At 46.7% G+C, this 27,787-nt stretch overlaps 1 protein-coding gene across 1 annotated transcript; it reads left to right on the top strand.

The window, feature by feature from the left end:
- Window positions 1–12,187: 12,187 nt before the first annotated feature.
- LOC137589691 (probable E3 ubiquitin-protein ligase makorin-1) lies at window positions 12,188–15,877 on the top strand. Its single transcript, XM_068307551.1, has 8 exons — window positions 12,188–12,321; window positions 12,510–12,581; window positions 13,604–13,785; window positions 14,078–14,244; window positions 14,335–14,540; window positions 15,121–15,231; window positions 15,381–15,525; window positions 15,725–15,877. The coding sequence occupies exons 1-8, from the start codon at window positions 12,188–12,190 to the stop codon at window positions 15,875–15,877; spliced, it is 1,170 nt and encodes a 389-aa protein (XP_068163652.1).
- Window positions 15,878–27,787: the final 11,910 nt, after the last annotated feature.

The raw sequence follows: 27,787 nt of genomic DNA, 5'->3' as shown, positions 1-27,787 counted from the left end.
TCTCATCCTTTTTTAACAGACATTAGCAGAAGGGACCCAAATACACAGAGTATCACAGTGAATTAGACGCAAAAAAGTGAAAAAGTGGGGTTCGTCTTACATTCAGGTTCTAGAAATTATACCCATTCACAACGCTAGATGGCGCCAGATATCTTTAAAGCGAAGGCTGAACTTATCTTCCCAGTCTAAAACGAACCCCTGTCACGAAGATGAAAAATAAAAAAAGCGGCAAGAAAGAAGACATTGAAAACAGATGTAGAGTCACATCCTATCGCTTTGTGATATGGTGCCGAAGTGAAACATTTATAACCACCTTTTTATCGTTTGGCCACGGGTATTCTAAACCCTTGGTTCTTGTCTCTCATCGCTCTGAAATTTTGTCAATATCTTTTGAAATGTCAGAGTTTTTGGTTCCCAGCAAAGCTACTGGTGTGAGATTTATTTAAAATAACTTGTGTTCTTATGTCTGGCTCCTTAAGAAAACAGAAAATCTTTCTCTTCTGCCTACGCGCTCGAAAGGAGGGGTTGTGAAGGGGGGGTTTGGTTGAACGGGGGATTTCTTTTGCAGCTTCTGCACCTTCATATATTTTCCTTCACTACGCGCACCAACCTCCAAACCTCTGCTCTGACAACTCACAACAGCCTTAACGGCTCAACACAACGTCAATCTACACTTTGTTATTACCTTTAATGCACTTTCAACACACTTTCTACTATTCCATCTACAGCACATATGTTTTAATCCCAGTCAAACACAATCAATCAGACTTTTTGTTTTTCCAGCTCACACATTCACACCTGAGCTCAGCAATCATACACTCAGTTACACAGAATCACTTATGACGTCCAAGCAAACAGTTTTCCACACTCATAAAAAACAAAAACTTTATTTTATCCCAAGCTTGTATGTTCAGATTGTTTGATTGGTATGCTTGTACTTTCGGTGGGCTTACTAGTCACACAAATTCTCATTGGCTCTGATCTTCCCATACACGTATGGTCGGATCTTATCAAACACACACTAACTCTGGGTGACCTTATTTCAGCCGGGTGACTAAACTCAAAATGTTTTTGTTCTGAAGGAGCGGCGCATGGATTTCATCCATCCATCCATCCATCATCTCCAAGGGAGATGATGGATGATGGACACTCCAAGGGATGTCTTGGCATGAGCGGGAATTGATCCACCGATGGCTGGGTGATCCGTCTTCAAGGCATCTGCTCTACGGCTGAGCCACTGCCGCCCCTATAAGAGTGGAGGTGGGAGCACACAGGTAGACTACATCTTGTGTAGACGATGTAACCTGAAGGAGATCAGTGACTGCAAAGTAGTGGTAGGTGAGAGTGTAGCCAAACCGCATAGGATGGTGGTGTGTAGGATGACTCTGGTGGTGAGGAAGATTAAGAGAGCAAAGACAGAGCAGAAGACGAAATGGTGGAAGCTGAAAAGGAAGGAGTTAAGACAGGCCCCGAGTGGTCAGGAGGTGCTTCCAGATGACTGGACAACTACAGCTAATGTGATCAGGGAGACAGGTAGGAGAGTACTAGGTGTGTCATCTAGAAGGAAGGTAGATAAAGAGAGTTGGTGGTGGAATGAGGAGGTACAGGAGGGTATACAGAGAAAGAGGTTAGCTAAGAAGAAGTGGGACACTGAGAGGACTGAGGAGAGTAGACAGGAGTACAGGGAGATGCAACATATGGTGAAGGTAGAGGTAGCAAAGGCCAAACAAGGGGGCTTATGATGACTTGTATGCTAGGTTGGACAGTAAGGAGGGAGAGACTGATCTATACCGGTTGGCAAGACAGAGATACAGAGATGGGAAGGACGTGCAGCAGCTTAGGGTGATTAAGAATCAGAATCAGAATCAGAAAAAGTTTTATTGCCAAGTACAGTAAAGTTTATCTTTTGAAAGACCCTCCCCTCTTGCAGGAGGGGAGGGTCTGGAACAGGTTGTGGCCAGGATGAGAGGGGTCAGCAGCAATCCTGGCTGCACGTCTGCGGGTCCTTGTGTGGAACAGTTCCTGGAGGTTTGACAGGCTGCAGCCGATCACCTTCTCTGCAGAACGGATGACACGCTGCAGCTTGGCCTTGTCCCTGGCCGTGGCTGCAGCAAACCACACTGAAATGGAGGATGTGAGAATTGACTGAATGGTGGCCGTGTAGAAGTTCACCAGCATCTTCGCAGGGAGGTGAAACTTCTTCAGCTGCCGCAAGAAATACATCCTCTGCTGAGCCTTCTTGGTGAGGGGGCTGATGTTCTGCTCCCGTTTGAGCTCCCGGGTGATGGTGGTGCCCAGGAAGCAAAAGGACTCCACAGGGGTCACTGGAGTGTCACAGATGATGACGGGGGGAGGGCAGGAGGGTCTTTCCTGAAGTCTACTATCATCTTCACTGTTTTGAGAGTGTTGAGCTCCAGGTTGTTCCTGCTGCACCATGATACCAGGCGGTCCAGCTCAATTCTGTAGGCCGACACATCCCCATCAGACATGAGGCCGATGAGGGTGGTGTCGTCGGCAAACTTCAGGAGTTTGACAGACTGGTGACCAGATGTGCAGCAGTTGGTGTACAGGGAGAAGAGCAGAGGGGAAAGAACGCAGCCTTGAGGGGATCCAGTGCTGATGGTCCGGGTGTCGGAGACATGCTTCCCCAGCCTCACAAACTGCCGTCTGTCTGTCAGGAAGTCTGTAATCCACCTGCACATTGAGTCAGGCACATTCAGCTGGAAGAGCTTGTCATGGAGCAGAGCTGGGACGATTGTATTGAAAGCAGAGCTGAAGTCCACAAACAGAATCCTGGCGTAGGATGCTGGGGAGTCCGGGTGCTGGAGGACAAACTGTAGCGCCATGTTTACAGCATCATCTACAGATCTGTTGGCTCTGTAGCGAACTGCAGAGGGTTGGCAACATTCCATCCCAAAGGCAACAAAGTGTATTGACAGCTCAGAGGTTGATCCCATTATTATTGACATGATAAATAAAAGTAAAACATGAAAGTCAATGTTGAGTTCTTAATTTTTTTTCCCCCGATTTCATGTTTCTAACTAATACAAATGTTTCTGTGAACCACAGAACTGAAACGTTTGTTTTTCTCCGGTGTTTTGGCGCCACCTGCTGGTTGGGTCCGCATCAACCTAGAGGATTTGAACGTTCCATTATTTCTGCTTTAATTGTGTTTTTATGTGTATGAGTCTTGGTTATTGCTCATCTGTCATCCTAAAACCTCCTGGAGAAAATGTTTCTAACTACTTACTATGTTTACTTGCAGGTTTGAGACCTTTTAAAGGAATCACGTTAAAGTTGGTTGACATTAAAAGTAGTTCTACAGAATGTCATGAAGCTCAGCGCCGTGACGCTGGGGGCGATCTGGAGGAACAACTAAAGGAGTATGATGCTACTCTGACAACACAAACGCACACATGCGAGGAAATGAGTTAGTTTGTTCAATATGGATGAATTGTCAAATGTTGTTTTATTCAATAAAAGATCGTTTTGTATACCCATCATGTGTAGCTTCAAGTCGGGTCTAAGGCAGAGATCCAGCAGTCCGTGTACATGATTTACCTCTTCTTAGGATTGATGACAACTTTCTGAAAAGACTCGACAATATCCTCACCTCCATCCTTTAGTCGTCTTTCGACAAAATCCTTCAAAGAGTCAAATGACAACTTTGTTCATCGAACTAAATAACAGATAAACTAACGACTTCCACACATTGCAGGAACGTAAAAAGCTAAGGCTAATAACGAGTATTTGTTGACTCCCGCTTGTTGTCCCCCCCAGAAAAACGTCCAACTAGGAACACATCTAAGCTTTTATTTCCACTCTAGCTGTATGTATGGATTCAAATTCTACTTTTTAATATTAATAGAAATTGAGAAATGTACTTCCATTTTTTTACATTTCACCAGGAACTGAAAAAAAGTAGGGGACTATAACTGGAATGAAATCAGGGCGGCAGGACATCGGTCCACATTGGTTTAGGAACCGGAGGAGGATCGGTTTAGGACCAGCGTGTGTGGAGTAAATAGGTTTACTTGTTTCTTCAACCGCAGTTGGGTTCTCTGGTTTGTGATGCAACTCAAAAGTGTGCGAAACTCAAGTCGAGACGCGTTGGACCTCAAGTTCTTTTCATTCTGAGGTGGCAGTCGCTTAGTCCACACTCGACTTGGTAACCGAAAAGTGACCAGTTCAAGTCCAGCGTGGTCCAATCACTAAAGCAAGATGAACTGGTAGCTGGAGAAGTATCGTCTCCTGAGAGGTGCGGGAGTGATCTTGAGCAAGGCACTAAACCCCACAAGCTGTTTCTAGGGCACGGATAGAACGCGAGGGAACGCGGATGGAAGACAGGATATCAAAACGCCTGGAAATCCCACCCACATTTCAGCGATAGCGCACTATGGACATTCTCTCTTTCTCTCTCTCTCTCTCTCTCTCTCTCTCTCTCTCTCTCTGTCTCTGTCTCTCTCATTTCCTTGACCTATCTCTATCCTCAGTGTATTTCTCTTTCCCAACCAACAGGTCAAGGCAGATGACCCCCCTCCAGAGTCTGGGTCCTGCCCGGAGTTTCTTCCTCCATGAGGGAGTTTTTCCCTGCCACCGTCGTTTATGCTGCTCTGGAGGACATTGTTGACTTTCTATCTGTTAAGCGTTTTGAAATGTCTTCAGATGTGATTAAGCGCTATATAAATAAAAGTTGATTGATTGATTGATTGATTTCACCAGGGACTGAAAAAAAGTAGGGGACTATAACTGGAATGAAATGGGGGCGGCAGGACATCGGTCCACATTGGTTTAGGAACCGGAGGAGGATCGGTTCAGGACCAGCGTGTGTGGAGTCTGAACCGGTAGCTGGAGAGATCACGTGAACATACACACCCCTGTGTTTATTTGATGTTTGTTTAAAGACCCATATTTACTACTGCTGACGTCACTGGTGCTGACCTGACCCCATCGTGTCTCTGCTCAGGTCACGTGCTGTAACATAATTTGACCAGTAGGGGTAGCTCTACACCTGCATTGAGACACAGCAGAACAAGAGGTTACAGAACAAGGATAACAAAGTGAATTTACAGCTGATTATTCTGAAGAAAAACACTCATGAAGGAGGCTGAACTAAAAAGGGGGGCTTCAGTTTGTCTGGAACGTGTAGACTGGACTCTGGAGCAATGGTCACGTGGTCTGATGGGTCCAGATCCACGTGGGTTTCTGTCTTCTTTTATTCGTCAGCCGTGGTTGTATAGTGGTTAGTACTCTGTGTTGTGGCTGCAGAAACCACAACAAGGTGGTTGCTGCGGTGTTACTTGGTGGTGTGTATTTTTCTCACTCCTTGATTTTTTAACTGTTTTCCAGTTTTTGTTTTTTCATTGGCCGTGATCGTATAGAGGTTAGTACTCTGCGTTGTGGCCGCAGCAACCCCGGTTCGAATCCGGTTCACGGCAGCTTTTAATGTAAATTGACTAAAAAAGTCCCCGCACTGAGGGACGGTGTTATGATAGGTTCAACTCGAGGTGCAGCGACGTCATGTACCCATCAAATGACGTCATCTGCAGACCCACTGAATGACCACATCTGTCCATCTATGGATTTTTCTTCCCTGAAGACTCGCTCATATTCCAAGGCGACTATGTCAGGATTTATTCGGCTCATATCTTTACAGAGGGCTGCAGGGACCATGGGACATCGTTTTTGATCCCAGATCGGCCCCCGAGGAGCCCAGACCTTAACCCTGGTGAGAATCTTTAGGATGCGCTGGAGAAGACTTTACGTAGGGCCCCGGAGGCTTATGAACTGATCGCGTTGTTTTAACTTTTGTCACCCTACAAATATTCTGGTTCGTTTGAGGTGGAGGACAAGCGGCTCTACTCCGAGCTCCTCCCTGGTGAATGAGCTCCTCACCCCATCTCTAAGGGTGCACCCAGCCACTTTACGGTGGAAAATCATTTCAGCCGCTTGTATCCGCGAACGCAGTAGGAACGTCAATTGACCGGTAAAACGAGAGCTTCGTCTTGCGACTCAGATCCTTCTTCCCCACGAGAGACCTATACAGCGACCGCATCACTGCAGAAGCTGCACCGATCTGTCTGTCAATCTCACGTTCCATCCTTCCCTCACTTGTGAACAAGACCCCAAGATACTTAAACTCCTCCACTTGGGGCAAAGACTCTCCCACTCGCGTCACACTCAGCTGCAAACCGTCCCAGTGCACGCTGAAGGTCCAGGTTTGATGAGGTCTGCAAAAAACAGGGATGAAATCCTTTGGTCCCCAAACCGGACTCCCTCCGAATCCTGGCTGTGCCTAGAAATTCTGTCAACAAAGATCATGAACAGAACCGGTGATAGAGAGCAGCTCTGCTGGAGTCCAAAGTGCAACTGGAACCGGTCTAACTTACTGCCGGCAATGTAAATCCTGCTCTGTCTTCGGTCATACAGGGACCGTAGAGCCCTCTGCAAAGGGCCCCATTCTCTCAAAGCACTCCCCACAACATACCATGAGGGACACGATCAAATGCCTGAATGGACTGAATCCAATGTACTGAATCCGAGGCTTCCACATGGCATACACGGAACACACACCAGGGTCAGCGGAGGGTGTCTCTGGTTGAACCTCTGCCCAGTAGATGTCAGCAGTGGGTGAGGTTGGAACTGGTTGTGTCAGCCATTGTCCATTGTGCCCAGCTTCACTGCAAAAAACTTGAGTACCGTCTGGGAACCGGACAGTCAAACCTTGTGGTCCACACAAAATGTAAGCGTTTGTGACAATTAGCAAGTCTCTGCCTATTAGGCTCATATAATCTGCTTTCACCTCTTCCTCGTCCTCCTTGGGCCCCACACCAGCCACCACGACCCTGCCACATAACACTGCCAGCGGGGTTAGAGTTCTTCTCGTCCTTCTTGTCATTTACCTTGGCCCTAGCCTCAGCTAATTGTATTTTAAGTAATTGTGTCTGCATGTGTTGGATGTCGGTGTTGTGGCTGGCTTCTGTTTTTTGGTAATGTGTCAGATGATTCACAAGGTGATTGCAGAACCGGCTTTCTGTCATAATCAAGAAATCTGGATCACCTGTTAATTTGTCCTTTGACAAATTTGAAGTTTCACAATTTGAAGGAAACACACGTTTGGATCACACCCCGAGTGAATTTCAAATCATCTTCTAGTTTTTGCAATTTCCCTCTTTTCTCAAAAGCTGTTTTAAGACTTGAATGAATAAAGAATACTCTATTAATCCTACAGGGAAATTATTTACCTATGTTAAGTATACAGTCATACGGCATACATTATACAAGAGTGCAAGAGAATACAGCTATCACAGTTCGACAACACAGCATTCCCACTAAATAAACACAAGAGACATATAAATATGACTGTATAGACAAACACAACAAAACCTAATAGCATAAATTGAGTGCAGAGATCACACAATAGCTCAAAGATCCCATTAGATCTCAAGCTAGACGCCACATGGTACAAAACACGTCATCGTCAGTGACAGGACACCAAAGTACCACCCAGCAGATCTTCCGTTTAGATAGATAGATATATACTTTAATGATCCCAAGGGAAATTCAGGTAAGAAACCAAAGACACTGGGCATCGCTGCGAGAAGGGGTCACCTCCCCCTCACTCAGGCGCAGTTTGATGACATTCCTCTCCTTGACTTGTTTTTAAAAGCCTCATCTTTATTTTTATTAAATTATTTTTTTTGAGCTCGTTGTTCTGGGATCAGAAACGGTCTCGTCAGACCTTCAAGCAGATTTACAGACCATTCCTTCAATCTATCAATTGTTTAATTGCCTTATTTGTCTCTATTTTGTTATTTTGGCAAGCTTGCATAACATTTTACCCCATGTATCTGATTTTCACTCGGTGACCGCCATTTTGTGAACCACTGTCTCCCCAGATGTCGATGCTTTGCGCAGTCAGTGGTTCTCCCGGTTTAACCCTATCTAAACTGATTTTACCAATTTACATTTAATTACTGAATCAAAGTCGGAGGGACATGAACCCAAGGGATATTAACTGAAATTGCCATTCGGAGGGTCTCCAACCCCAATGGTACTTTACCGAAAGGACTCCAACCTTGACCTCTTATCTTCTATCTTAGTGAATTGATCTTACAACATTATCACTCGTCTCCTTTAACTTAGTCAGTCCAATTGCAGAAATTTGATTATTACAACAGGTTTTCCATCCATCCATCCATCCATCCATTCTCTTCCGCTTATCCGGGGTCGGGTCGCGGGGGCAGCAGCTTAAGCAGGGAAGCCCAGACTTCCCTCTCCCTAGCCACTTCATCCAGCTCCTCCGGGAGAATCCCAAGGCGTTCCCAGGCCAGCCGGGAGACATAGTCTCTCCAGCGTGTCCTGGGTCGTCCCCGGGGCCTCCTCCCGGTAGGACGTGCCCGGAACACCTCACCAGGGAGGCGTCCAGGAGGCATCCTAACCAGATGCCCGAGCCACCTCATCTGGCTCCTCTCGATGCGGAGGAGCAGCGGCTCGACTCTGAGTCCCTCCCGGATGGCCGAACTCCTCACCCTATCTCTAAGGGAGACCCTACGGAGGAAACTCATTTCGGCCGCTTGTATCCGGGATCTCGTTCTTTCGGTCACGACCCATAGCTCGTGACCATAGGTGAGGGTAGGAACGTAGATCGACCGGTAAATCGAGAGCTTTGCCTTTCGGCTCAGCTCCTTCTTCACCACGACAGACCGATACAGAGTCCGCATCACTGCAGACGCTGCATCGATCCGCCTGTCGATCTCCCGTTCCATTGTACCCTCACTCGTGAACGAGACCCCAAGATACTTGAACTCCTCCACTTGGGGCAGGATCTCATCCCCAACCTGGAGAGGGCACTCCACCCTTTTCCGACTGAGGACCATGGTCTCAGATTTGGAGGTGCTGATTCTCATCCCAACCGCTTCACACTCGGCTGCGAACCGTTCCAGTGAGAGTTGGAGATCACGGCTTGATGAAGCCAACAGCACCACGTCGTCTGCAAAAAGCAGAGACGCAATACTGAGGCCACCAAACTGGACACCCTCAACGCCTTGGCTGCGCCTAGAAATTCTGTCCATAAAAGTTATGAACAGAATCGGTGACAAAGGGCAGCCTTGGCGGAGTCCAACCCTCACTGGAAACGAATCCGACTTACTGCCGGCAACACGGACCAAACTCTGACATTGGCCGTACAGGGACCGAACAGCCCTTATCAAGGGGTCCGGTACCCCATACTCCCGAAGCACCCCCCACAGAACCCCCCGAGGAACACGGTCGAACGCCTTCTCCAACTCCACAAAACACATGTAGACTGGTTGGGCGAACTCCCATGCCCCCTCAAGGACCCTGCGGAGGGTGTAGAGCTGGTCCACTGTTCCACGGCCAGGACGAAAACCACACTGCTCCTCCTGAATCCGAGATTTGACTTCCCGACGGACCCTCCTCTCCAGAACCCCTGAATAGACCTTACCAGGGAGGCTGAGGAGTGTGATGCCCCTGTAGTTGGAGCACACCCTCCTGTCCCCCTTCTTAAAAAGGGGGACCACCACCCCAGTCTGACAATCCAGAGGCACTGTCCCCGAAGTCCACGCGATGTTGCAGAGGCGTGTCAACCAGGACAGCCCCACAACATCCAGAGCCTTTAGGAACTCCGGGCGGATCTCATCCACCCCCGGGGCCCTGCCGCCGAGGAGCTTTTTAACTACCTCGGTGACCTCAACCCCAGAGATAGGAGAGCCCGCCTCAGAGAACCCAGACTCTGCTTCCTCATGGGAAGGCGTGTCTGCGGGATTGAGGAGGTCTTCGAAGTATTCTCCCCACCGAGTCACAACGTCCCGGGTTGAGGTCAGCAGCTCCCCATCCCCACTATATACAGTGTGGATGCTGCACTGCTTCCCCCTCCCGAGACGCCTGATGGTGGACCAGAATCTCTTCGAAGCCGTCTTGAAGTCGTCCTCCAAGGCCTCACCGAACTCCTCCCACGCCCGGGTTTTTGCCTCAGCAACCACCAAAGCCGCATTCCGCTTGGCCTGCCGGTACCTATCAGCTGCTTCAGGAGTCCCACAGGCCAAAAAGGCCCGATAGGACTCCTTCTTCAGCTTGACAGCATCCCTTACCGCTGATGTCCACCAACGGGTTCTGGGGTTGCCGCCACGACAGGCACCGACCACCTTACGGCCGCAGCTGCTGTCGGCCGCCTCGACAATGGAGGCGCGGAACATGGTCCACTCAGACTCAATGTCCCCCGCCTCCCCCGGAACGTGAGTGAAGTTCTGCCGGAGGTGGGAGTTGAAACTCCTTCTGACAGGGGATTCCGCCAGGCGTTCCCAGCAGACCCTCACAATACGTTTGGGTCTGCCAGGTCCCTCACCCTTATGTCTGAACATGGTGTTCGTTATGGACAGTCCGTGACAAGCACAGAAGTCCAATAACTGAACACCGCTCGGGTTCTGATCGGGGGGGCCGTTCCTCCCAATCACACCCTTCCAGGTCTCACTGTCATTGCCCACGTGAGCATTGAAGTCCCCCAGCAGAACGATGGAGTCCCCAGTGGGAGCGCTCTCCAGCACCCCCTTCAAGGACTCCAAAAAGGGTGGATACTCTGAACTGCTGTTTGGTGCATACGCACAAACAACAGTCAGGACCCGGCCCCCCACCCGAAGGCGGAGGGAGGCTACCCTCTCGTCCACCGGGGTGAACCCCAATGTATAGGCGCCAAGCCGGGGGGCTATAAGTATACCCACACCTGCTCGGCGTCTCTCACCATGGGCAACTCCAGAGTGGAAGAGAGTCCAACCCCTCTGGAGAGGACTGGTACCAGAGCCCAAGCTGTGTGTGGAGGTGAGCCCGACTATATCTAGTTGGAACTTCTCAACCTCACACACCAGCTCAGGCTCCTTCCCTGCCAGAGAGGTGACATTCCACGTCCCAAGAGCCAGCTTCTGTAGCCGGGGATCGGATCGCCAAGGTCCCTGCCTTCGGCCACCGCCCAGCTCACAATGCACCCGACCCCTATGGCCCCTCCCACAGGTGGTGAGCCCATGGGAAGACAACAGGTTTTCTGCTTACCATTGTTAATTGTGGCCACTGGGAGAGGAAGAACAATGTTTTGGACTGGATCGTCCTAGGTCATTGTTATTGTTGAAAAGACTTTGCTTCACTGTCCACGGCCGCTGTCGTCACGGAGTTGACGGTTGTAGCCCAGCTACATTCTTTAAAAGATATTAGTATTTGGGACTATGTCAATCAGAAGATAGATTCGACTCTTAGAGGTAATGGTACAATGCACCACACACACACAGTACTTTAGATGCAGTTGGTACTATGTAGTACCTTGTACACACACACACACACTCACACACACACACACACACACACACACACACACACACACACACACACACACATATATATATGTGTGTGTGTGTGTGTGTGTGTGTGTGTGTGTGTGCGTGCGTGCGTGCGTGTGTGTGTATATATATATATATATATTTATATATATATATATATACACACACACACACACAGTAGAACCCAATATTTACAATCTGCAGAATAAATTAAATAAACTACTAAAGTGCACTTGACATTTTTGATGCATCATAACATTCAAAATCAGGCAAAACCAGGGGGGTGAGGATTGACTTTAGGGCAGTGCAGATGGCGTCATCGGTAGAGCGGTTGGACCAGTAGGCAAACTGAAAAGGGTCCAGGGTTGAAGGGAGGGCAGACTTGTTGTGGTGCATGACTAGCCGCTCGAAACGCTTCATAAGGATGGGAGTGAGTGCAACTGGGCGGTAGTCGTTGAAGCTGGATGGGGGCGACTTCTTCGGGACTGGGATGATGGTGGTGGCTTTGAGGAAGGTGGGGACAACAGCCTGGTTCAGGGAGATGTTGAAGATGTCTCTGAAGACACCTGTGACCTCATCAGCAGTCTCTCAGGACACGACCAGGAATGTTGTCAGGACCTGGGCTTTCCGTGAATTAGTCCTTCTGAGGACTTGCATCACGCTGTCCTGAGAAAGTGTCAACGCCTGGTCGCCAGGAAGGGGTGGAGTCTTCAGTGCCGGGATGTTGTTGTTTGCCACAAAGCACGCAAAGAAGACATTCAGCTGATTCAGCAGAGTGGTGGAGCTGTCGCAGAACTGAGAAAGTTGGCTTGTAGTCCATAATGAACTGAATCTCCCGCCACATGTTCCTGGTGTCTCTGCTGTCGCTGAAGTGGGTGGCGATCCTCCTGGAGTACTGTCTCTTGGACACTCGTATGCCTCGTGACAGGTTGGCTCTCGCTGTCCTCAGGCCCACCTCGTCCCCAGCTCTGAGAAGGTTCTGGTGACCGTGACATCATCCATGCATTTCCTCATGTATGCAGTGACGGTCTCCGTGTACTCCTGGAGGTCTGTGGTGTTGTTGTGGGTGGCTGCATCTTTGGATACGCTCCAGTCTGTGGTGGAGAAGCAGTTTTGGAGTGCCTCTGACGACCCATCAGGCCACACCCGTATCTTCCTTTTCAGAGGTCTGACGACTCTGACGAGCGGTCTGTATGCCGGCGTTAGCATAACAGTGGTGTGGTCTGATGCCCCAAGGTGGGGGAGAGCAGGGGCTTTATAGGCATATTTATGTGTCGTGTCAACATTGTCCAGGATGTTAGCTCCTCTGGTGAAAAAGTGGTGGGTGGGACAACGGCCCACCTGAGTGGGAAGGACTTCTAAAAACCCTCATTGTGTTGGCGGTTTGTGGGGGGGACTTTCTGCCCCAGCAGGACTATAAGTGTCTGGACTCAGTAGCAGTGAGTCACAACTGGAATCCTGACGTGGATGACTGAGACCTGCAGACATGTCTTCAACCAGCCTGAAGTAAGTTCTCCTCATTCTGCTTTGCTCTTCTTGACCTGCCTTTACCTGGAGGACTCCACACACTTTACTCTGACTCAGTGCTTTAGTTTGGAGTCATGGTCATCTTTATGTTGGAGGATGAAGTCCAATCCAGACTGCTTAGGCTCAACAGATCAGAGTGTGTTTCCTATGAGTCTTAGCGTCCTGCTCATTCATTGAAGTGTCTTTTGGAACAGATGGGTTAGCAGTTAGCAGTAGCATCTTCACACTGTTAGTACTGACTCTATTGTTGTGTTATTGCTGGAAGATTTTTAGAGTAATCTTTCTCATCCCAGCACTGTCTCCTGTGCTCATGGATATGTTTGGTCCTGACTTCTTATAACTAAATGGTATGAGAACCAAGACGAGGAGCACTGGGCACAGAATTTAAGGTGAAGCGGGGAAAGGTTTTTTAAAATGTTCTCACCATTAATTAAAAATCCCAAAATGCTTTGTGTTCATACTGACCCTGACACCAGTGGTGTGGAGCAGCAGTTTCAGATCTATGTAGCTCTTTTAGGCTCTTTTGGTAAAACGGTTGATGTTTTTTCCCTGTTCTGTTTGTATGTAGGGAGGGTAATGGGTTTCCATCCCTCTACCTTTGTTTATATGTGAGGGGTGGGGGGAATACGGTGAGTTTCTATCACCCAACTTTCTGTTGATATGTGTGGGGGACTAATGGGTTTCTATCTCCCAACCTTCCTGTTATAACATGGTAACTTGTGTGTCCTCAGGTTTGAACACTACAAACTACCCAAAAGCGAGGAGCGGCCGACCCCCCAGACACTGATGCCTCCCCCCACTTCCCTGCTCGACCCATCAGAACTGGATCCCAGTGGGTCAACACCCGGCTCATGGGTTCAAGACTGGTTCAACGCGGCCGATTTTGTTTCAGGACAGCCGTACTGTGGACGGGGTGAGTGATCCGCGTGGTGTGTTGGGGAGAAGCACTAGATCCCACCTACGTCCCCTTGTGAGGAGACTGAGGGCTGCGGATATTTTCTAAGGTGGGGGTTGGGCTGTTGTTCATTTTGGTATTTGGTAAAACTGTTGTTTTGTTCACCCATTGACAAGCAAGTGGACAACTGTGAACTTGTATCATCTGAGATTACAAACAGTTGAAGGAAGCTGTAGTCCGATCAGGTTGTAGGCGTGTGGTCACCATGGTAACAGTATTTTGATGTTTTGATGTTGTGGGTCGTCTGCAGCTGATCCTGAGAACAAGGAGCTGAGGAAGCAGCTTTGCTTCTATGCCGCTATTGGAAAGTGCCGCTATGGAATCAACTGTGCCTATCTCCATGGCGACGTTTGTAACATGTGTGAGCTCCAGGTGCTCCACCCCACCGACATCAGTCAGCGCTCAGAGCACACCAAGGTAACGACCTGCTGACACACTACACGAGCTGTCACACACACTCCTTTGACATGGTGGTAACATACACACACTTCCTGCACCTGTCCACAGGCGTGCATGGAGGCCCACGAGAAGGACATGGAGCTCTCGTTCGCCATCCAGCGCAGCGAGTACATGATGTGTCGTATGTGCATTGAAGTGGTGTTGGAGAAGGCCAACCCCAGTGAGCGGCGCTTCGGCATCCTGGTCAACTGCAGCCACTGCTACTGCCTGAAGTGCATCAGGACGTGGAGGAGGGCCATGTGCGATATCACCAAGTGAGTCGTCAGTGTGTGATGGGTAGTGGGGTCGTTGAAATTTGTGTTTCACCTTTGTATACTAATGAGGGTCATTAGTATACAAAGGTGAAACTTGTATTTCAACGACCCCCCTTTGACACACCCAACAATTGTTGAGGGGCCAGACGGGTTTCAACGACGGTCGTCTGAATGTGCATAGCCCTGACCACACCCCACAGGGTAAATAAGCTGGACAACACCAGCCACCTTCAGAACTGAACAAGTCTCTTGGATAAGAGATGAAACGTCTTCAAGAACTTTCTTAACGTCCAGTGAATCGACTTTAACAGCTTTGGATAACAAATATTTATTCATCTTTCTTCTTCATGAAAGCATCAAAAATGTTATCTAAATATATTTCAGAGGTACTTTGAATGAGGTTGTAGCGATAAGTGTTCCATCACATTGATTAATCTTCTGTAAACCAACCAGAAAAAATTTTTAATTCACCTTTTCTCACCAAACATCTCCTGAGACTGTTTTTAATCTCCTTCAGAGGAGCTTCTTCCTGAACGTTCCCTGTTTCAGATGGTAAAACCATTTTTCTACTTATTTCCAGTTGCTGCCCCAAGTGTGGAATAACATCCAACTTTGTCATCCCGAGTGAGTTCTGGGTGGAAGATGAGGACGACAAGCAGAAGCTCATCCAGAAATACAAGGACGGCATGCGGTAAGTGGGCCGGGCTAGAAACGGGTAAGGGGTGGGGCTACACTAGTGGGTGGGGCTATACTAGTAGATCTGTAGAAGAACATATAGGCTGTGGAGTGGGTGTTGTCTGATGTGTCTGAATCCCTGACAGTCTTCTCGGTCTCCTTCAGGAACAAGCCGTGTCGCTACTTTGATGAGGGGCGTGGCACATGTCCCTTTGGCGCCATCTGCTTCTATAAACACGCCTTTCCTGGTGGACGACTGTTGGAGGCCCAGCCCCCGCGCCGACAGCCTGGATCCAATGACAGGAACAGGGTAAGGGGCCACCAGTCCACTGGTTCTGTTGAAGGTCTGCCAAGAACAGCAGCATCTCCACAGCAGCGCCCTCTGCTGGCTGAGTGGAAGCACTGATCAGTGGAAAACATCGTTTGGAGACATTTGGAGTCTGATTTTTGCAAACCTGCATCACTGGATGAAGTCTGATGTGTGTGTGTGTGTGTGTGTGTGTGTCCAGCAGAACTCCAGGACTCCGATGTGGAACATCTTTGAGGAGCAGGAGAGCCCAGACTCCTTCGACAACGATGAGGAGGAGATGGTGCCGTTCGAGCTGAGGGAGATGCTTCTGAGGCTGCTGGACGAAGACGAGGTCCTGGCAGGCCATCAATAAATTAACTTATGAAATATAAATGAAGAAAAAAAGTCCCACAAGCCATTGTGCTCATGCTAAACATTACCTTGACATCTATTGTTGGTCTTTCTGGTGCGTTTCATGGAGGAGGTATAATTCTAAAATAACAAAAATAAGTCAATATAATATTTAACAAATTAACTTTTTTCAAATATTGCTAATAAACAAAACCCACAAGTTTCTTTGTGGGTTTTGGTGTGACTTGTTTATCACTGACAGCTGTTAGCACTTCCTGTTAGCCTGACGATCACTCTGACATTTACTGTCAAACTGTAAGGTTTTACTCCTGAAGGCTGGATCTTCAGTTTTCTTTATTAAAGCTGCTCATAGCCATTATTTTGTACTGATGTGTCCTCCCTTCATCACCTTCATCCAAGTGTCCCGTGTGTGTGTGTGTGAGTGTGCGTGTGTGTGTGTGTGTTTCATTAATGGTTAAAAGCCTGTTGGATCACAAGCTGTCTGTCAAAGTGGGTGAACGGATGGATGGATGAGAGACGGATGTCCTTATGTCACACACAGCTGTTGAGATACTTCTTGTAGCTAGCATGAACAGCTAGCCTTAGCCTCCCTCCAGTGAAGGTGAGGTCTAGAATGTGGTGGCGCCCTCTAGTGGCATAAAAACAGCTTTGAACCCCCGACCCCTGATGACTTAGTCCTGGCTGTTGCTTCATTAGCTCATCGTCCCACTACAGACACTCGTCTTCATCCTCCACTCTACATACTCCTCCTCCTCACCCTCCTCTGGCTCCGCCTCCTGAGTCAGACTCAACCAACTTTTATTTATATAGCTCTTAATCACATCAAGAGACATTTCAAAGCCCTTTAATAGACAGAAAAACCCAACAGAACCCTCCAGAGCAAACATAAGCCACAGCAACAGGACTCATTGGACCGCTAGCTGCTCAGGTCGCTAACAGCAGCTAGCAGCTGGTGCTGTGGTGATGAGTACTGATTCACTGTGACATGTGACCAATAGTGATGTTTAAATGGAGGTGGCCCCACCCTGTCCAGGATCAGGAGGAACACGTGTTCACGTTAAACTGATGTTCAGGTGACGGTCCACTCGTGTCACCGGGTCGACACCAGAAGACCACCTCCTGATCCTCACGCCACACACACACACACACACACACACACACACACACACACACACACACACACACACACACATGGATCAGGTCAGAGCAGCCGACACACAGTCACTCCCTCCTGTGTCCACCAACGTCCGTAGGTCTCACGATGAAAGGACCAATGAGACGGTCAGAAGGTTGGTGCAGTCAGAAGGAACCCTCTCAGGTCCAGCTTCATCACCTCTGAGCTCCTCATGACGTTGCTGCGCTCACGTGACGTTTGGAGGTTCTAAACCAGAGGTCACCAACGCTGTTCCTGCGAGCGACCGTGCGCCCCCGAGCACCCCTTGTGGCGCCCGTGAGGCGTGGTCTAAAAATATTAACATTAATTAACACATTAATCATATTGCAACTTAATTATTCAGCATTATAAAATGATATTTTATTTAGTTAAAAAATTCAAATAAAATACTTGATATCAAACTCGCCTCTCTCCAAGTCGAAGGTCATTCGCCTGACACACTGAGCTTCACTGCTACTTCGAAATTTCAAGGATAACCACACAATAATTGCATCACGATGGCGTCACCCAAGGCAACAATGAAATTATCACATTGCAATAGCAATTCCACACAACAATGTAAGGAAGGCACGATATACCAACAATGGTAATGTACAATATACCAACAATGGTAATGTACAATATACCAACAATGGTAATGGACAAATGCCAACAGCAGTTATTAACAAATACCAACGATGGTAAAGAAACACTGAGCACATGTTAACAAACAGAACAGCAGTTTGAGTTAAAGACCCTCATCTCTATACTTTGACCAGACATGATGTTTATATAACAGTTTCAATTGATTAGTACTTTGGCATTTCTTGTGTTGTGAGACCAGATTGTTCCAGAGTTTCACTCCGCACACAGACACACAAAAACGTTTATGCGTGGTTTGAGCTCTCGGCAATGAAAATACCCAAATCTCTCCATTGATGAGCCCTGACTGGAGTTATAAAGAATCGTTGGAGGTTTGGTGGTAATAATTTGTTTAATGTGTGTGATTGTTCCGGTGGTGGTCAGAGGGGCCGTAGGCGCAGAGTGGCAGCCACGCCTCCGTCAGTCTGCCCCAGGGCAGCTGTGGGTACGTACGTAGTTTACCACCACCACGTATGAATGAGGTGTGAATGAATAATGGATCCAATGTAAGCTACTTTGAATGTCCAGACAAGAAAGCCCTTTGAGACATTGTTTGTGAATCTGGGCTATATAAAAATAAATAAACTTGAAACTTGAGAAAGCGCTAAATAAATCTAATCCATCATTATTATTATTATTATTATTATTATTATTATTATTATTATTATTGTTATTATTATTATTATTATTATTATTGTTATTATTATTATAGTGCTCTTTTCTGTAATATGATCAGAGGATTAATTGTGTTCTGATAAGTATTCCCCCAAACTTCAACACAATATGTAAAGTACGGGAGGACCAAGGTGCAGTATAAAGTACGGAGTGCATTTCCATCAAGGTATAGTTTTGCTTTATTTATAATTGAGAGGGTTTTGGAGATTTTTGTTTTTATGTGTCTGACATGGGGTTCAGATCAATGAAGAGACCAACTGCATACTTTTTCTGCTCCAGTGGGGTGTGCTCTTGATACTCACACGTTTCCAGTTCTATTTGTTGATGCTGTAGGAAAACAGGTTATGAGTATGTTCAAGAAAACCAACCTTGTGAATGATCCGCACTGCTCTTTTCCGTAGTATGATCAGAGGATTAATTGTGTTCTGGTAAGTATGGGAGGACCAAGGTGTAATATAAAGTACGGAGTGCATTTCCATCAAGGTATTGTTTTTCTTTATTTATAATTGAGAGGGTTTTGGAGATTTTTTTTTTTATGTGTCTGACATGGGGTTTCCATGACAATTTACTATCAATAATAACTCCTAAACATTTATTTTCACTTACAAATTCAATTTGAGTGCCATCAATACTTATTTTTTGTTCAGACATTATGTTGCGATTTCCAAACATCATTACCTTGGTTTTATTTATATTCAAAGATAATTTATTTGAGTCCATCCATTCTTTTATTGTGTTTAGTTCCCTGTTTACTGTGTTTACAAGCTCAAAATAATCATCACTACTGTAAAATATATTTGTGTCATCTGCAAATAGTATGAGTTTCAGGACTTTGGTTGTGTTAAATATATCATTTATGTACAGATTGAACAGTTTGGGCCCTAACACTGACCCCTGGGGGACACCACAAGCAATGCCAAGTACATCTGATGAATGTTGACCCATTTTTACAAACTGTACCCGCCCTGTTAAATAACTTTTTAACCAGTCCCCAGCCAACCCCCTAAATCCATATCTTTCCATTTTATGTAGTAATATTTCGTGGTTAATAGTATCAAATGCTTTTTTCAGATCAATGAAGACACCGACTGCATACTTTTTCTGCTCCAGTGCATTAGTTATTTCTTCAATAGCTTCTGTTATTGCCATTGATGTAGTTCTTTTGGTTCGAAAACCATACTGACCTTCATTAATTATGTGATGTTTCTCAAGAAACTTTTCAAGTCGAGTGTCGAAGAGTTTCTCTAAAATTTTTGAAAATTGAGGCAAAAGTGAGATTGGTCTGTAATTATTAAATGTATGTTTGTTTTAATTTTTGAAGAATGGAATTACTTTAGCAATTTTCATTTTGCTTAGAAAACAGCCAGTCTGGAATGACATGTTATAGATATAAGTTAAAGGTTTGACAATATTTAGTATAATTTTTTTAACCAATGACATGCTAATGTCATGACAGTCGGTGGAGGACTTACTCTTACACTTCTGAACGATCTTTGTCACTTCCTGCTCATTTGTAGCTGAGAGGAAGAATGAAAAGGCATTATTTCCAATAGTTGACTTTGCAATTCCACTATCAAGAATATCAGCAGCCAACTTAGGGCCAACATTCACAAAAAATTTGTTGAACTTATTTACTACATTATTCATATTATAATCTTCACCATTTTCATCAATAAAGTAATCAGGGTATGTCAACTTTGAGGATTTTTGTTTGATTAGGCTTTTCAAAGCATTCCAAGTTCCTTTTATGTTGTTTTTATTTTCATGCAACTTCTTTTGATAGTATAATCGTTTGCTTGTTCTTATGATATCGTTTAATTTATTTTTGTACTTCTTATATCTTTGTTCCACTTCTTTTGTTTTTATTTTGAGAAAAGATTTGTAAAGACTGTTTTTCTTTTTACAGGCATTCAATATTCCTTTGGTAATCCAAGGGCTTTTGTGATGTTTTTCCTTCATAACATATTCTTTCACAGGGCAGTGATTATTCATTCATTCATCTTCCAACCCGCTTAATCCGCTAACGCAGGTCGCGGGGTAGCCAGTGCCTATCCTGGCAGTCTCAGGGCATGAGGCGGGGGACACTCCGGGCACGACGCCAGTGTACTGCGGAGCCACATAGAAACAAAATCATTCACACACACACTCACTCCTATGGTCAATTTGGGACCGGCCAATCAACCTGAAGCGCATGCTTTTGGAGGTGGGAGAAAGCCGGAGAACCCGGAGAGAACCCACGCAGACACGGGGAGAGCATGCGAACTCCGCACAGAGCAGGACTCGAACCCGGGTCCGCCGTGATGTGAGGCAGCAGCGCTAACCACTGCGCCACCGTGCCGCCCTGTGATTATTATACATGGAAGTGAAGGCGTCTAAAAAAGTACAATAAGCGCTGTCTACATTAGGGTCACTGCACACTGAAGTCCAATCCTGGAGCGCCAAACTATTGTTTAGGGCTTGGATCGTTTCATCAGTTAAAATTCGTTTGGAGATTTTTGCCATAATGTCTTTAGTTTTCTTGAAATTACCATTATAGAAAGTAAAAACAGGTAAGTGGTCAGTTATGTCACATACAAATAGGCCACTAGTGATTTGATTTCCAATAATATTAGTAAAGATGTTATCAATGATTGTGGCACTATGTGACGTTATTCTGCTCGGTTTTGTTATAGTTGGATACAGAGACAAGCTGTACATTGTGTCAGTGAAGTCATCAACTGTTTTGTGCTTGGTTGGGTTTAACAGATCAATGTTAAAATCACCACAGATAAATATGTTTTTTTGCTTGACAGTTGAAAACAGTTTACCAATCCAGTCTGTGAAAGTTTCTATATCTGAACCAGGTGCCCTGTATACACAACTCATGATGATATTTGTCTTTTTATCATTTAGAATTTCCACTGTTAGACATTCAAATAGTCCCTCCACAGCTGTTGTCATATTAGCCCAAACTTTGAATTTAACAGATTTGTGAATGTATAAGGCAACCCCCCCTCCTGTTTTGCCTACTCTGTTTATATATCTTAATTCATAGCCATTAAGACAAAAATCAATACCTTTGTCATCATTGAACCAGGTTTCAGTTATCATCAGTCTAAACAGTTCCTGCTATCCTTGAACACACTCTCAGCCCCACCCGCACAGAAAATTCACCCCATGTCCTCAATGAACTTTATTGCAGCATATTTTTCCCTACACTGGCAACACATAACATGTGCATATGGTGATCAAAATCCTCATCAAACTCTCTCAGCCGCGGTCATTACCGACTCAAAGTTAACATAAAATTAATTGACTGAGGAGTCATTATCAATAAACAAAATGAAAGTAAAAAGTTTTCCCTACTAACTTTGCTAATACCTGGTGGTGGATGGCTACATACCTGGCAACACACAACATGTGCGTATGGCGATCAAAATCCTCATCAAACTCTCTATTTAGGGGAAAAGAAAACTTAAATTTAGACAGTCGTGGTGAAGTACAACGTCATACAAGACCTCACAACTGTCACCGCTACTTGTCTAGCCCCCAACAATGAAAATTGATCCCACCCGCTACATACACGTACCTCTCTCAGCCACGGTCATTACCGACTGAGGAGGGGTCTCCACTCTCCAGGTATTCACCACACCACCACCAGACTACCACAGGGGGAGCTCTCACAACTTATCAGCCAATGAGGAGTGGAAACACCCAAATCCGCTACATCCCCCCCTACTGATTTCCACCCCCTCATTCAAACATTAAAAAAATGACATAAAACAAACAATAAATAAAACAAAAGAAGTGAAACAATATTGTCCAATTTGAGGGTACCCAATATATCAGTCAGTGACTATTCCATTAGAATTAAGGTGAGAAAAGGGTTGCAAACCCCTCTAGCACCCACAGAAAAACATGCCCATGTACATGTTAGGACACCAGGTACCACACAATTCACATATGACAATATACTGTACAATCACAATACAACAAAAAAAAAATCAGACCACACAGGTTGACAAAACCCCACAAGTCGTTCATCTGAGAAAATAAACAAACAAAATAAATACATAACCAAAAATGTAACACACGAACCTTAATGACCAGAAACAATTGCCTGGTGCATATTTTGTATGAGCCGAACAACAAGCCTAACAACCCTCCCACATCTAGTCCGCACCCTGCGGAGTCCGGCACTGCCAGCAGCTGTAGACCGTTGCAGTTGTTCCCCTGTCACAGTCAAAGGACCAACCACAGAGGACCACGAGTCAGTCATTGACGTTGGTGTCAACCGTGCAACATCCCGGTCCGTCGGACAGTCAACGTCAGTCGTCATGTCAGGAGCCACCGTCGTTTCTTTGGCATCAACGGGCACATCATCAGTGACAATCAAGTCCAGACCGTCAACAGTCTCCCTAGGGTCAAGAGGTGAGTCGCGTGAAACAGCGTGAACAGCCCCATCAACGGACGCAATGCCCACCTCGTCCCCAACGGAGTCAGGAAGTCGGGAAACCCAAGACGCAGTTCTGTTCTCAGGTTCACAGTCAGATAGCACCACAGAACAGACACCGTCCGCCGATAATGAGCCACTAGCAGCATCGGTGGCTACGTCACTCGAGCATGAGTCAACCTCATCTGAACCGGTTGGGAAGGGCAGGAAATTGACTGGCATTATCAAATTGCGGTGGACGACCTTCTCCTGATTAGTGGCACTGTTCCTGATCTGAAAGGTGTGTGTGTCCCCATGTTTCTCCAAAACAGTGTACAGATGACCATCCCAGCGATCAGCCAATTTTCTCTTCCCACGCTAACCCTTGTTGGATAAAAGAACCCTGTCACCAACTTCCACTACTGAACCCTTGAACTTCCTGTTATAGAGTTCAGCCTGTCTCTTTTGCTGTTTAGTGGAGGAGGTTTGAGCAACTCTCATGGCGTCCGCTAGGTCCTGTCTGAGACGCTGCACATAGACGTCATAATCCACCCACTGATCATCCTGAAGGACGGATCCAAACAACAGGTCAACTGGCAGCCTAGGCGTCCGACCGAACATCAGCTGAAACGGAGCTGTGGAGGAAAGTGTATGTCTTAAGTGTCCCATGAATGAACTCAAGTGTCCCATGAATGAACTCAAGTGTATATGTCTTATGTGTCCCATGAATGCATGTGTCTTATGTGTCCCATGAATGAACCCAAGTGTATGAATGAACTCAAGTGTTCTACGAATGAACTCCTAAATGAGCTCAAACTCATTACTGTTGCACATTGTCATAAAATATCCTTATCTGCACACTCCCATACAATATATGGCCTTGTTATTGCAAAACATATCAAACTTGTGAGACCAATTATTTTAGCTGATGCTCGTATTTTGCCTTGACAACTTAGATAAGGGGAGACTGCTAGCCATGACCAGGGATGGATGTTGCCTGCAGGTGGGGACCGGCCCTCCTCATTTGCACGCGATATTCCACTATAAAGAAGAGAGATTTTTCTCTGCCAGTTAGAGTCTGGCATGGGTCTTGGTACAGACGCCTGGTCCTTTGTTTTTTATCTGCTGCTCTGACTGAGGTGTTGGCTCTCCCCCTATTGTCAACGGTAAGAGTGATATAGCTGATGACTTGTTTGCATTCTTTGAACTGATGTGAATGTGGGGATTACGGGAGTGACAACCTGTATCTAGCGTTTTCATCACTGTTGATTGCTTTGTGGATCTTTTGTTATAATAAATATATTAACCATTTGTGAATGTGCTGACTTACTTCGGACCTTAGGTCTTCAAATAAGGCTTAAAATTTCACAAAACAGGAGCAAACCCTGTGGTCTCGTGTACTGAGGCATTGTATGAAAAAGTGAGAGATTTCAGCAGCTGTGGCCACCTTTGCTTCACTTTAGGGGGCAGAGCTCGTATCATACCACGGAGCGTGCGATTGAACCTCTCAGCAGCCCCATTACCCTTGGGATGGTACGGGGTTGTCCATGATTTCTGGACCCCAGCAACAAGAAGCATCTCAGCTATGAGACTGCTCTCAAAGTTGGCACCCTGCTCTGAATGGATACGTTCAGGAAAGCTGTATAGACAGAAGAAATTGTTCCAAAGCTGATTCGCTACCCCTTTTGCCGACTGATTTGGACAGAGGTACGCTTGAGCCAATTTGGTGAAATGGTCAGTAACCACGAGCATGTCACGAGACTTATTGGAAGAATCTTCGGCTGACCAAAAGTCGATATAAACCAACTCCAGAGGCCTAGAAGTTGTTATGCTCTCGAGCGGTGCTCTGGCCTCAGGCTCTGGGGACTTACTAAGCACACAGCGACAACAGCACCGGGCATAGTCACTCACATCTCTCTCCATGCCTTGCCAATAGAATCGCTCCCTAGCGAGGAAAAGTGTTCGACGTTGTCCTTGATTGCCAGCCTCATCGTGCACACCCGAGGACCTCTGTCCTCAGCGACAGTGGGATGATGTACTGAAAAGTTGTCCTCTTCGTCACAATGTCCTTTGAGACACGATAGAGCACACCAGACCTGACCCTAAGCCTATTCCAATGCCTGAGGAACCTCAAAGCATCAGCAGGCTCACGTCCACGCTCACGTCTCGATGGACGTCTCTGTCTCTCCACGTAGTGAAGCACCCGACTCAAGCTGGGGTCTGCACGTTGGGACGCCACCAATGTCTCCAAACTCAAAGGCTGAACATCAGACAGTTCACACGGCCGAATGGATTGCACCAGCTGAGGGAGCAGAAAGGCATGGGGCGGAACATGATCATTGCCCATTGATCCCTCCAAAACAGCAGACACAGCCTGTTTCGAAATAGAGGGGCCGAAGGGCACTGCCATTGCACCACCGGAGGTCAGCACTACACCTCGATCACAGGACTGGCGAAACGCCTCCTGCACACCATCAGGATCCAAGGCGTCCGCCTCCTCCATAAGAGCACCATATGGGACCTTCGTGAGACGAAGAACACTGGACTGAACAAAAGGCTCCCGGCTGAGGGCACCTGCCACTACATTGTTAGGGCCAGCGATGTATCTGATCTCAAAGTCAAACAGGGCGAGTTTGGCTACCCATCTTTGCTCACAGGCATCGAGTTTGGGCTTACTAAGAATGTAGTTCAAAGGGTTATTGTCTGTCCAAACTGTGAACGTGTGACCTCTCAGCCAATAGCTGAATTTGTCACAAACGGCCCATTTGAGCGCCAAAAACTCCAATCTTTGCGCCGGGTAGCGAGACTGGGCATAGCTGAGAGATTTGCTGGCAAAGGCGATCGGGCGTGCAAATTTGTCACCCTCAGCTAATTGCGATAGTACTGCACCAAGGCCATTGGAGGACGTGTCAACAGAAAGCAGAAAGGGCCTACTGAAATCTGGATGGGCCAAAGTTGCATTTTCCAACAATGCTTGTTTCAATGCCTGGAAAGCCTCACTGCATTCTGGCGTCCAGTCAACAGACGTAAGTCTCCTTGTCACTGGCGCCTTCTTATTCCCCTTACTGCCACGAGGCCTCTTCACACCAGACGTCAGACCAAAGAGGGGCTTGCTTATCTTAGAAAAGCCCTCAAAAAATTGTTGGTAAAAGCCAGCCATACCAAGGAACGACCTTATCTTAGTTGGGGACGGGGCATTACTGGACTCATCCAGTAAGTCTTTCTCACTGAGATTCACGATGGCCTTGACCTTCTCAGGATCTGTGGTGATACCATTCTTGTCAATAATGTGTCCCAAAAACTTCACAGATGACCGCATGAAGTGGCACTTTTTGGGAGCTAACTTCAGATTGTGCAGCTTCGACCTCTCAAACACCATTTCCAGCCTCTGCAAAGCTGACTCTTCATTAGGCGCAAACACCAAAATATCATCCAAATAGCAGAGGAGACTCAAAAAGTTTTGGTCACCAAAGATGGCCATCATCATCTTCATGAATGTAGCAGGGCTGTTGCATAGGCCTTGCGGAAGCCTGTTGTACTCGTAGAGTCCAAATGGAGAGGTGAGCGCGGTGAACTTCCTATCCTCTTCATGCACTTCCACATTGTAGTAACCAGAGGTCAAGTCCATCATGGAGAAAAACGCATTCCCACCAAGAGCAGCCAAAGCATCAGCCTGGTGAGGAAGAGGGTGGGCATCTTTGATGGTACGCGCGTTCAACCACCAAAAATCTGTGCAGAGACGCAAGTCTCCGTTCTTTTTCCAGACCAAAACAAGCGGTGACGCATATTCGCTTGTGGACTTCCTACTTATCTCTCGCTCCTCCATTTCATTTAGAACCGTATGCAACTTATCGTAATGAGAAGGAAACAGCCAACGATAAGGCAGCCTGAAGGGCTTGCTGTCACTCAGACGGATTCGATGAACAAATCCTTTCACTTTTCCACAGTCAAGGCTATGGCGAGAGAAGAAGGACTCATACTTAGCCACCAGATTGACCAGATTAGCCCTCCAAGGTGGAGATAAGCCTGCAGAGTCAATGTCAAAGTCCTGCAGACCCAAATCGTGAAGAGCTGGCTCAGAGGGCCCATGCATAGGATGTTCAGAATCAACAGTCAAGCTCTTTTCGCTTCCAGTGTCAGCTTTGACAGTAGTCTGAGCTACATTACAGCCAACATCATTTGTCTCGTCCGGTATGTACAAACAGTCATTGTCAAAATCTTCCAATGCAACACACGGAGACGCATCAGCAATTTTGCAGTTTCGTCTCAGGGTGACTGGTTTATTGGAGGGGTTAATAACCCTCACTGGAACCAATCCATTGCCCCAAAGAGGTGTCACAAGGCGACCCACCATGATGGTCCGAGGCACTGTGCGTGACTGAGTCGGCTCCACTATTACTGTGCTACCGACAGAGAGGCAAACATGAATAGGCGGGTGACCCCATACCAAGTGCTCTTTCATGGGCTCCAAAGTCACGGCATGTTTCAATTTCACAGTTCCAACCTTGTCAGGAATCACATCACCTCTCCATTTCTCCCCAATAGCCAACAACTGCAAAAGACCACCATCCTGTCCAGGTGCTCGATGTGAAAGTGACGCAATGTCCAACAACCGCTCAGTGGGCTTAGTCATACGAATGAGATGTTTAATGACATTGCTGCCCGAAATCAAATCGTCCACCTGACCATCCACAATGAGAGTGGGCACTGATATTTGACAGCCATAGACTTTCATCTGCAGCTCACAAACACCAACGGGATTAGTTTTCATCCCACCACAGCCAACCAACACAACCGATGTCGCGGCAATAGAGTGAGAGGAAACAACCCCAGCCTCCTGCAACCTAGAAAAGAAGTGTAAGCTCAGAGAGCAAGCCATCGAGCCACTGTCCAACATGGCATGCAATTCCACAACATCACAAGTCACCACATCAGTGTAGAACAGATTATCATTAGCAGCCAACTTTTGCGTATTTTGAAAAACAAAATTGGAATTGCTGTCCGCTGTCGCACAACACTGAGAATATACC

Source organism: Antennarius striatus, chromosome 22, assembly GCF_040054535.1.
Source record: "Antennarius striatus isolate MH-2024 chromosome 22, ASM4005453v1, whole genome shotgun sequence".
In the NCBI taxonomy this organism is placed as follows: Eukaryota; Metazoa; Chordata; class Actinopteri; order Lophiiformes; family Antennariidae; genus Antennarius; species Antennarius striatus.
This window is presented reverse-complemented; position numbering and strand designations above follow the sequence as displayed.

Coding starts and splice junctions, on each gene's coding strand:
- LOC137589691 (XM_068307551.1), top strand. CDS start 12,188: ATGTTCCTGGTGTCTCTGCTGTCGCTGAAGTGGGTGGCGATCCTCCTG. Junction 14,245..14,334: donor AGCGCTCAGAGCACACCAAG/GTAACGACCTGC, acceptor ACCTGTCCACAG/GCGTGCATGGAGGCCCACGA. Junction 14,541..15,120: donor GCCATGTGCGATATCACCAA/GTGAGTCGTCAG, acceptor ACTTATTTCCAG/TTGCTGCCCCAAGTGTGGAA.